This window comes from Anthonomus grandis, chromosome 4, assembly GCF_022605725.1.
Source record: "Anthonomus grandis grandis chromosome 4, icAntGran1.3, whole genome shotgun sequence".
Lineage (NCBI taxonomy): Eukaryota > Metazoa > Arthropoda > Insecta > Coleoptera > Curculionidae > Anthonomus > Anthonomus grandis.
Genome location: NC_065549.1, coordinates 1305870 through 1318291, shown reverse-complemented (window position 1 = coordinate 1318291; position 12422 = coordinate 1305870). Strand labels below are relative to the sequence as shown.

The 12422-nt window shown below is 32.1% G+C and overlaps 1 protein-coding gene across 11 annotated transcripts in view; it reads right to left on the bottom strand.

Moving 5' to 3' along the window:
- Positions 1–12422, bottom strand: part of LOC126735606 (sodium/potassium-transporting ATPase subunit alpha) — a 129425-nt gene that overhangs the window by 11735 nt on the left and 105268 nt on the right. For 2 of the 11 annotated variants that reach the window (XM_050439660.1, XM_050439668.1), the window contains one exon: positions 7087–7181. The exons of the other annotated variants lie outside the window; for them this stretch is intronic. In XM_050439660.1, coding sequence (XP_050295617.1) covers positions 7087–7181 — 95 coding nt within the window. The remainder of the gene's footprint in view (positions 1–7086; positions 7182–12422) is intronic. 11 annotated transcript variants of the gene reach the window in all.

Below are 12422 nucleotides of genomic sequence, written 5' to 3'. Positions count from 1 at the left end.
ACCCTTTTCTTTTTTTACTTTTATTATTATTGTAATTTATAGTTTCCTTGGTATATTTCGGTGAGTTTTTTTTTTTTAGTTGAGAATAGTGTGTAGAGGGGGGGGGGCAGTTAGGGAAGGATGGGGAACGGTTGTTTGTTAATGCTGGTTGGTTCCAATATAGGTTTTGTATTATAATAGTTACGGTTACAACGCGCGGATCTATTAAGTCCATGAATCAAATGATTTTTTATTAGTTCAGGATTATCTCTACTATCAAAATGTCAGTTGAAGTGAGTTTAGACGAAGAATTATTGTTTAAAGATAATAAAAAATAAACTAATAATTCTTTTTTCAAGGCTTAAGTTTGTCCTCTGTATGTTCTTTTTTATTTTTGTGTACAAAAATAAAAACCTCGTAGCTAACATCCAATAAAATGTCAAAGGTGTTTTTTTTAAATTTAATCTACCCTGTTTGGGAAGCATCAAATTCGCGTATCAAATTTTACTGCGCCGCCGTTTACACCGAACAAATAGTCCTTGTGACGTCATTTGATCCAAGAATTAAATATTTGGTACCCGCATTGTAAACGTAGCTAATATGTTACTTAAGTTTTTACATACTTGGAAAACTGTTGCCAGGTAATACTTTCTTAGAACTCCTACACAATGTAGGAGCCTCCGAGTCTATAGTCCGTATTTTCGCTGTAGGGCCAAAAGTCCCACTAATTTGAACCATTTTTTTTTGTTGCAAAATGCTTTTATTAACTTAATATTTCGAATTTTTCACTTAAAATATGCAAAAAATTCAGTACTGGGATTCTAAAATTACGATTTGACACGATTACTCGATATGACTGATTCTAAATAAAATTTTCAATAGTGAATATCTTGCGGATTGCCTAGTTTTTAACGATTTGTCGACGACACGCTTGGGTATATCGTATGCACCAGACGATATAGCTTCTTCTTTATTTAATACGTGCATAATCTGTCAGCATCCTTTTTTAAACGTATTTGTTTTAATGAATGTTTACCAATAGTCATACAAGGTTTTCATTAGTATATCAAGAAGCTTTCTTAAACACAACCACTTATAGATCCAATTCGACCCTAGTTTCCACGACCTTGTGTTAATAATAGAGGCAGAGGAAGTAGAGTTACTATTGAATGGGCAGTTTTAGTATGTCAAGAATTTATGCCACAATTTGCTACCAAAGAGGCAGAAGAATTAGCGAAACTACTGCACGTCGTTGGATCCATAAAATTACTGAAATTATTGACCGATTAATTAATTTTCCAAATGTAAGAGATAAGAGACAAATTAATAACATTTATATAGAGATCCAATTTCCCTGGTGTTATATGTCCTATTGATTGCTCCGTTATGTTGCCATATTAAAACCAAAAAAGGATGAGAAGAACAAGTTTTTGTGATTTTCCATGAATTCAGTTATTATTTCCCAATTTATTAATAAAAAAGGCAATTGACGTTTCCATCTGTCAAATATTAGGGAAAATAACAAATATATATCAAGAAATCTAAATCAAATCAAATAAAACGAGTTTAGTTGACCATTAGATTTTATAATCCCAGCACAAGTTTAAAGTAGGAAAACCAATAACATCAAAAACGAGGTTGTGTTCGCACATTTGACAGTTTTTCTTGTGTCAATCACACAGTGACAGTTGATATTGACACTGACGGTTGAGGTTAATTAAAAAATAAAAATGGAAATATTATTATAGTTTATTTACATACAATGAGGACGCACAAATTCATTTAAAATTCAGGGGTGTGCGATTTTTTTTGATAATAAATTCATGTATACAGGGTGGACCAAAAATGAGCTACGACTATCAACTTAATTTAAAAAAAAATAGAAACACCCATTTTTTTATTTTATTTTTAAATTCTGTATAAAATTTTAAGTATATTTTGTATACGACGCCTCAACATTTGTTAAGAAATTTGCGATTAAATTTTTTATAAATAACCATGAATTTTTGAAATACAAAAAATAAAAATTAAATGTTCAAATTGTTGACCATTAACTTCCTGACAGCAACCAAGTCAGGTTTATTAAAATAAACTTTAGATTTTAGATAACCGCATAGATAAAAATTCAATGGGGTTAAATCTGGCGACCTTGCTGGCCATTCAATAAAACCCCTCCCTTCCAATTCATCTATTTGGGAAAATGTTGGTACTGTTGTACTGTTCGCGAATAGTGTGGGGAGGCGCCATCCTGTTGGAACCATATCGAATCTGTCGGTATAAATGGGTTTTCATCATTTGTATAAAGTGCAATTAAACTAGGTACTATCTGATTTTGAAGCAATTATATATATTTTTCAGAGGTAAGTGCGCCCTCAATAAAATAGGAACCCATAATTGACGTGCCCACAATTCCTGCCCATACGTTTAACTTTTTGGGAAATTGTGTGTAACTTTCCATATTCCAGTGTGGATTTTCTGGTGCCCAATAACGAAAATTTTGCCTCGTCTCTGTCGTGGGTTTCAATTACATTTATTCATCATTATTTCGCGAAACTCTATTCTGCGGATGTGATCATTTTCAATAAGCTCCTGAACTAAATGAATTTTATAAGGATGCCATTTATTTCTATGCAAATACTTTAGAACACATGATTTATTAACCGAGTGATCTGCAGCAACTTGTCGAGTTGATTTATGTGGATTTTCTTGTAAATTTATCAAAACATCTAATTGTCTGTTTTGTGGAAGCGTGGGACGGTCCAGGTCATATTTGTCTCTAACATGACCGAAATCTCTACACTTTTTTCCAATTTTGCTTACTACTGAACGTATAATAGACCTCTCCTGGTATCCTACCATCATCAAAATTTCAATTCTTTGTTTTTCAGTTAAACGCGCCATACTTTTAAACCTTGCAACTGCACTTGACACGTAAAGTAATACATACTGATTCCATGCTGACAAGGTATCAACAATCAAATATACCTGTTAAAGAACTATGAAAAAGCATGTTTGAATATGCTCAAATGACCAAAACAGTTGCAAATTTATTAATAATGTTAGTATTAGGTATAAGACATGATATACAAAACACATGGTGATTTTTAAGTTGATACTTTTTTTTTAACTGTGTATAGAACTCGGTAAAATAAACATTTTTTTCAAAAAACTTTATTCAAAAAACCGAAAAATAAAAAAAATTGCACTACCAAAATGTTATAAAATGAGTCCAATACGGTCCTCTCTAATTTAAATAAGTTGTTCAAAGTTGTCACCATTAACTTCAACACAACGATTTGCTCGACGTAACCACAGCACGCAATAGAGAAATCGGTTTTTGTCTCAGCCTGCTCAATACGTGCTATTAGTTCTTCTCGTGTGTCGATAGACGTCTTGAAAACTAAACTTTTCATATACCCCCCACAAAAAAAAGTCACATGGATTTAGGTCTGGCGACCTTGGTGGCCATGCAACTGGTCCATTTCGGCCAATCCATCGATTTGGGTAACTAATATCAAAAAATTCTCTCCTTCACTTCTCGTCTAAAATGGGCAGGTGCTCCATCTTGCAGGAGCCACATAGCTTGCCTGATGTTTAGTGGCACATCTTCTAACAGAACAGGCAGATTATTTTGCATAAAGTCCAACTAAACATCGCCCGTCAAACGGTCTGGTAAGATAAATGGTCCAACAAGTATCCCATTCACAATTCTGGCCCACACATTATAGCAGAAAAGCGGTGTTGAAAATTGGTTCTGCGAATTGCATGGGGATTGTCAAAAATTCTTAATTCCGTTTCGGGTGAATGTTGCCTCGTCCATGGCTAAAATTTTGTTCGAAAAATGTTGATCATTTTCATGTTGTTGTAGGAACCATTCACAAAACTGAACTCTGCGGGAGAAGTCTTCAGGCAGTAGCGCTTGGACACGTTGAACGTGAAAGGGATTAAATTGATTTTCGCGCAATGTTGTCCATACTTTTGTTTGACTTAATCCGACCTGCCCTGCAACAACTCGAGTACTTGTTGTTGGATCATCTTCGATGAGATTTAAAATTTGTCCTTCCCTATGAACATTTTCAGGTCTCCTTCCTCTTCCTGCATGCCCTCCACGATGTTCCCGTAAATCGCCAGTATCCCTAGCCCGTTGAATAAGATTTATGAAACTTCTGGGTGTAGGATGATTCCGCAAAGGAAAGCGCTCTGCGTATAATACCGAAGCAGCAGCAGCACTTTGAAGACACTCTCCATAAATAAGCAACATATCCACTTCAAGTTCATTGTTTTCATAACGATGTGCCATTTTTAGGATTTGCAAATTCAAAATTAACAACAATAAACCAAAAGTGTCTAAGACTAACTGATCGGTACAATGCGTGATCGATAATACAAAAATTCGAGCAAAAACTAAACATAAACAGACGATGAAAAACAAACCCATATTCACTTTTTTTATTCTGTATGTCCCTTGTGTATCGAAAAAAGTTATTTGAAAAAAATGTTTATTTTACCGAGTTCTATACACAGTTAAAAAAAAATATCAACTTAAAAATCACCCTGTATACTTAAAATTCTATGCAGAATTCAAAAATGAAATAAAAAATAGGTGTTTCCATTTAAAAACTTGACGGTCGTTGCTTGTTTTTGGTTCACCCTGTATACATGAATTCATCATCAAAAAAATCGCTTTGTAAATGTATTTGTTCCAACTTGCGCCTCCTCACTGTATATTTTTTTCATGTTATTTTTTGCCATTAATCTATAGTAAATTATGTCTTTTACAATGATTTCGGTAGTTCTAGTCGCAACTTTTGTTAAAAACAACTTGTTTCCAAGAGACTTGTTGATAAAATGACTAGTTTACTCTCGAATTTAATTATCCATTGTTCATTATACCATCTTGCAGCTGTAAACATTATGTGCAACATATTATCGGAGAAAATGCCATGTTAGTGAAAAGATATACCCACCTGTTGACACTAATTACCAACTATTAACGTCAAAGTGCTGCATTGTATAAACAAAGAAGAATTTGTCTTATTAAACGCTTAAGAAAAAAAACTCGAATATTTGGCACATATTATTAGAGGTTCAAAATACCTGTTGCTGATTTGAATATATTTAATGGAGGGTAGGGGTTGTCAGGTTCAAAGAAAAAATTCACCGAGAAATCGCTAGGAGAGTACACAAAGAAAAAGAAGTGTCCATTAAATTACTGGAATATATACGGTATGGCCTCAGTTGAAAGGAAGAAAAGAAAATCCCAAGAGATTTTTTTGGAAGATATTAAAAATTAAGTCATCAATTGCCTGGAATAAGTGACTTCAATTCCCTTAAAAATAATATCAGAGATAACAGGGTGGAAAATTGCAAACAAATCTCAGTACAAAAAAAAACAATAACAAAGCAAAAGTGTGGAAAAATTGATCCCAAGAGTCGTAAAAGACAAACTGCTTCGATTGTTTAGAAAAAAATTCGGAATTCACGGAATTCACTTAACAAGTGTCTGAAAGAAATGAGAAAAAAATTCAACTGCTATACAGGACATTTAAAAAAGACGTCATTATTTTTTTCAAGGCAGTTGAAGTAGATTTTCCAAACAGTTGTAATCATTGCTCTCTTCTGTCCATTTATGCGGCTTCAACTGCTTGAATCAATAGGGAAATTGATTGAATCGAGACTCCAATTTCCTGAAGAAACCTTGTGTTAGACCCCAAATATAAACAATCCAAATTGATCCATTTATATTCAGTAATAGTCAATAGCAGGCAATTAAACCTATGAATCTGTTGCTGGTTTAAAGATTGTTGAAACAGTTTCTTTAAAATGTAGCAGTTTTAAACTTTTAAATTTTTGTCTACGAAGACGCCTGCCTTGATTATGCCTCAGAATATTTCTAATTTGACAAAATAAACGTTTATATAACCGTCGTGTATTGCTTTTGCGATTTTATCAAGAAACGTCTGGCACATTAAAAAAATTAAGAAAACATCTTGCAACCAACGCAGCATTCCAAACACCACAACCTCCAACCGAATTAAGAGGTCATAAATATTAAAGGGAATCAAAAAGCGATGGTGCACATGAATGGAATTAATGAGTTACAATTACTTACCAGCACACACCAGGACACTAGACGCACACACACACACACAGCACCCGCAAGAAACAACAATTGTTCCGCTAAAACAATTGTTACTCCTTGCGGGATCGTTTTATATTTAAATGATAAAATGCTCTTGCTAAAAGCCACATAAATTAATGATGGTAATGTTGAAAAGCAAAGTTCCCCGAAAAAGCAGAAGTTGTCGCATGATTCGTTTGACTGAGTTAATGATGCAACGCGAGTGTATATGGATGTCCGATTGATTTTTGATAAACACAAGACAATATTTAATGGCGATGATGCAAGTATTTTATGGTATATAAGAGAGGGAGTTTTTTTGACTAGGGCCTGTGAAATTAATGTATCTTGAAGGGACACTAAACATATGCTTCATATTAAGGAAATTATTTAAATTGGTAAATGATAAAAGGATTCATTTCTGCAAATGGATTTTTGGAAAAAAACCACTATTTCAAGAAGAAGGATAGTGGAAATTAAAAAGACTTTACTTTATATTTATGCTATGTCAGTTTTGAAATCGCTATTTAATCTCTAAAAGCAAGAAGTTTTTTTGGAAAAATAACAGAAAAGGCAAATTGTGATTTTTCTCGAAAACTATTGATCTTTCAGATTGTTTTATTGATTCATAAAAGTTTTTGAATCAAGTCTGTATCTCTAACAGTAATTAAAATAATGAGGCTTTTGGAAAATCACCTGAAACACAAAAGCAATAATTTTGATTTACTATTCGCCATATTAAAACGGTACTTCATTTAAAATAAAATCTGATTTACAGTAACGCCAAAATACCCTTGTAAACTGTATTTTAAGTATATGTTCAGATCATCTTACTAGTCAAAAAACTCGATCTCTCATTTCCAAACCGTATTACACACAGACACACTGTTTGGTTAGTTCGGTTTCCAGTCAGCAAAACAAGGAGGTTTTCATATTTTTTTTTCCTTTTTTTTTTAAAGAAGAGGAGACCACAAAACACATTTTACCTTTCGTTAACCAGTTTATCATTGAAAGGATTTCTAGGCCTTCTCTTCATTATATCAGACTCTGCCTCCTCGTAGGCCAACGAGATAGCGGGCACCTGGATTCGTTCAAAAAATATTCGTACGTCAATAACGAAACAAACGAAAACATAATTTAATAAAATAAACATAAACACACGAGGACATCATGATTGATCGGGAGAGGGTGATTGATTGACTGATATCTGCCGTTGATTTGTATTTACATGCCTAGTTTTCACTATCTTTAGCATACCCGAAATTTAATCTCTTGTTTTATAATTAAATACAGGGTGTTTATTTAGTATCGAGGCTAAAATTTCAAGGGGTGATTCTTTAAGTGATTTTAACTACCCTTTCGAGGGGGTCAAAGTGTGTTTTTTTTTTAAATAAGCATTTTATTTTATTACCCGAGTAATAAAATAGCAACAAGGGTTTGTTGCTAAAAAAAATGTATTTTTTGCAGATTGCCTTAATTGCCTTATAAGAATAAATTAAATTTAATAACTAATAAACTTTTTTAACAACAACACAACTTTAATTTGTATATTTTTTTTTAAATAATACATATTATTTAAAATTCATATAATCTTATATATTAATATTTAACAAAAACAGTGTTAATCAATTAAGGATTATGGACGAAATCATCTATTATTCACAGGTATTATTTTGAAAGACAGCGATTTTGCAGAAAAATTTCTTACTGGTAAATTGTGTGGGGTGGGTGGGGGGCTAAGGGTAGTGCAACTGAGAAACGGTGTTTTTTGCAGTAAATACTTGTCTTAAACGAGACAATTAAATGGATTAAATAATTTGCTTTTTTAGGTTACATAAAATTAACAATAACTTGTTTATTTTTTATCAACACTATCCTTGAACCCCCCCACCCACCCACATCTTTAACCAGTGAGAAATCACTGTTTTACAAAATAGTGTGCATGAACAATAAATGAGTTCGTCGAATCCAATTTTAGTAACACAGTTTGTTTATTTAAATTTGATACAATTTTATATATATTATTTATAAATTTTTAGTGCAGAAACAGTGTTCCTAGATTGAATATTATGGATAAAATTATCTTTTGTTCATGCGTACTATGAACGAAAAACAGTGATTTTGCAAAAGAATGTTTCACTGGAAAATTGTCCGGGGTGGGTGGGGGGGCAAGGGTAATGTTATAAAAAAAAACAGTTATTTTCTGCAAAAACACCATTTTTCAGTAGTACTACCCTTAGCCCCCCACCCACCCCACACATGTATCCAGTAAGAAATTCTTCTGCAAAATCGATGTTTTTCGTCCATACTATCCGATCTAATAACACTATTTATTAATTAAAATTTGATATAATTTTATATATATTATTTATACATTTCTAGTGCTAAAACAGTGTTCTTAAATTGGATATTATGGACAAACTTATCTTTTGTTCATGCGTACTATGGACGAAAAACAGTGATTTTGCAGAAGAATTTTTTACTGGTAAATTGTGTGGGGTGGGTGGGGGGCTAAGGGTAGTGTTACTGAAAAACACTGTTTTTGGTCAACAATTCTTAATTTATTAACACTTTTTTGTATTTGATTGAAAAACTATATATTGGATCATGGTCTTTGTTCTATTTTAAAAAACAATGATTTTGCAGAAGAATTTCTTACTGGTAAGGTGTGTGGGGTGGGTGGGGGTGGGGGTAAGAGTAATTTTATTAAAAAACAGTTATTTTCTGCAAGAAACACCGTTTTTCAGTAACATTACTTTTAGCCCCCCACCCACCCCACACACGTTACCAGTGAGAAATTCTTCTGCAAAATTACAGTTTTTCGTCCATAATCCTTAATTAATTAACACTGTTTTTGTATTAATTATTTATATATAAAATAATTAACAAATTCAAATACTATATATTGGGTCAGGGCCTTTGTTCTTCTGGGGCTATTTTCTTTATTTAAATTTTAACTACTGAATAAAAATCAAAATATAATAAGAGAAAAAGAGGGCACCTTTTTAACAGCTCCTTAGCTTAATTTAACAAACCCTGATTCAACTTATACAAATAAGCAAATGTAAAAAGTAGTAATTCTAATCTTTTCTTCGTTTCGCAATAACTTAACCTCAAACCCTCTTTAGATGATTCTCAATTATTAAAAATGAAACTCGAAACTGAACTGGGTCGAATTTTGGACGATCTAAATGCGATTTTGAACGGCAAATTTAAGGTAGATACGGTATATTTCATAAAATATAAATAAGTAAAAAAATAATCGAGCGGTGCTAAGTCGGGTGTGCGGAGAGGCCGTTCGCTCCGTTCCCTTTGACCACCCATTAGAAAAGGTCTCATTTAATATTTTTATTAATTTATTTAATTCACAATAATAATAACTATCTTGTATACATTTGGTCGTTTTTAGATGGTAAATCAGGTGAGACATATGGGTAAGGAACTGCAGCACATTTCCGGGGAAATCGAGAAGGAAATCACCGATTTGGAGCGGAAGTGTCGTCAGAATAAAGCGAACAAGGATGACGCGAAACCGGGAACAAGCGGGTCTAGTGGATTTCATGAAAATGGTGAGTATTTACTTCCGATTTTACTGTTTTATTGTAAAAATTTGCCCTTTTTACGACTGTACCTTGGTTTTTTGTATTTTTTTTTTTGTTTAATCCTAAAGTGCGCTTTTATCAACAATTAAACAAATATAAGAAATCTATTCTCCGTTGATTTTTATTCTGTTGTTTTAGCCTTTGTAAGTGTGAATCCGCGGTTCTTAATGCACGGTAAATAACGTAAAAATCAAGCTAAAATCCAAAATAATAGATTATCTTCGTTTGAAAATTTTTGTTATGAAGTACAAGTGTTATAGTTAATTAGGGATATATGGCCTTTTTTTATAAGATCATAGATCCAAACATTATTAACGAAATGAATCAATTATATAGAAAATAGTGGAAAAGTTGAATTCTCATTTATATATCCCTATCCCAGTTTGAAAATTAGAAGAGGATGGAAATAAAGTGATATTTTTCTTAGATAATTAGACCAATAATGCTCGAAAAACACTATTTCCAGACCATCCAGACACTATTAATAAAATCAAACAATGATATAGAAAATAGAGGGAAAAATTCAATTCTCATTTATATGTATATCTCTATCTGATTTTAAAAATTAGAAGAGGATGGGAATAAAGGGGGGTCTTTCTTAAATAATTCCATAATTAAATTATGCAATAAAAATATTATTTCCAGGCGATCCAAACTTCTAATGTCACTTGTCAAAAGAACAGCAAACAGTTGACGTTTAAATCAATGTTTACTTGTCATTTAGAAGTTGAGAAATGTTGTTGACATTAGAATAAGGACCGTACTAAGAATGTTGTCACTCAAGGTTGACATTAGAATTAGGGATATGATTTATTTAAATGCAGCCAAACCATTATACCGAAAACCAATTATTTGGATACCTTATACCTTAAATATTAAAATCACTTAAATAATCAGCTCTTGAAGCTCACACGCTGGATATAAAAAAATAATGATAAAGTCCAGCCCTGGCCACATTAGTCTAGTAGCACGATTTATGAACATGTAGAGATGAAATTTGAGGTAATAATAATGTAATTGTTTTTAGCCACTAGTTTGCATTGCTATATAAAAAAAATTATAATAAATTAAAAAAATGGCTAATAATAAATAAGTGCATCGCAAGGCGGCCTACGCGAGTCTGCGTGACTTTAATAGGGAGAACAAGTAGTATTTTAAGTGTTTACTGTGTCAGTTCTGTGTTAGAATCTCTAATGTGTTTTATTACACTATAAAATTATATGGGTAATCATCAAAGTTCGGAAAATATATTTAAAAAAATTCATCATGCGGGCATCAGAAACTATTTGGATTGATTAGTAAACGAACTAAGTAAGATTTAATTAATTAATTAATTAATGTTTTTAATTGGACACCACAAACGACCCTTTGTTAGCAGTTAGTTAAGTGAAACATAAAAATTATTAATTTTCTTTAATATGTAGGAAGCAAGGGATCAACCAGTTTATTTTTTATTATTGCTTTCATTTGACATTCAAAAAATGTTATTGGAAGGAAAATGTTGGATTTTTATTTTTGTGATTGATAAAGACATTCTTTAAGCTCATATACTAGCCAAAAAAATTAAATTCTCTTCTAATTGATTCAACTAAGAAACCCACCAAAAGAAGAATCAGCGTCAATAAATTTAAATTAAAATCATTGAAGAAAATCCAGATCTTTTTTACAGAGCTTCAGTAAATCTGATAAAAAGATAATGTATCTTAGCTGGATTACTGCAAATAATAAATAAGCACTTAAGTTTAAATTGTAAGAAGTGCATCATAGATTTTATTTGAACTTTCTTTCTTTTTATATTCGATCTGTCATAACGTTCTTGTTATTTTTGTTCGGTTTCGGTTCGGTTTTTTTAGTTTATTGTTTCATTTTAATGACCTTAACCCTTTCAGGACCAGGGGTTAGCTGAGTTAACCACAATTTATTAAATTTGTACGTAAACATCTAGCGGTCATTTGATCTAGTATAAGTAGTATATTATATGGAAATATTACATGCATGCTCTAGATGGCAATAAATTTGGTTTTTATTTCGATATTTGGTTAGTGTGAAAGAATTGTTTTGTTTTGGTATAAACAAGTGCATTTATTTCACGTTTTGAAGTGGTTTTGATAAAAAATGGCAGGTAAAAACATATTTTCTTTATAATTATTTGTTAGAAATTAATTGTTTTAATAGTTATCATCAATTTGTTATGCCCATTACTTTTATTTTTATAAAACAAATGTGTGGTATCCCGGTCTTACCACCAGGCATCAGTAAATCTAAGAGGTATCGGAAAAGTTTAAGATTATTGGTTTACAGGAAATTTACGAATGGTTTGAAATAAAGACTTATACTCTCAGGCGGTTCTTGGTGATTTCCAAATCTAATAGGAGTTGAAATATACATTTTTTATGGATATTTTTTATTACTAGTGATTTATTTCACAAAGGGTTTATTTCTTTTTTTTTTCCAGGTCCGTCCAAAATTACTTGGTGGTGGGAAGAATTAGAAAATCTACCTCCTGGCGATTTTGAAAATTTAATCAGTAGCATACCATCTGATAACGAATCAGAGGTGTCTTCCGTTACCGAAGATGATATTTGTGACGGTGAGGACATTTTGGATATTATGGCAATGGACGTTGATATATTAGAAGATGTCGAGGAACAGCAAGATATACCTGCAGCTGTAGTTATACCGAACTATGAATGGGAATCTGAAGATGAGGTTCCTTTGGC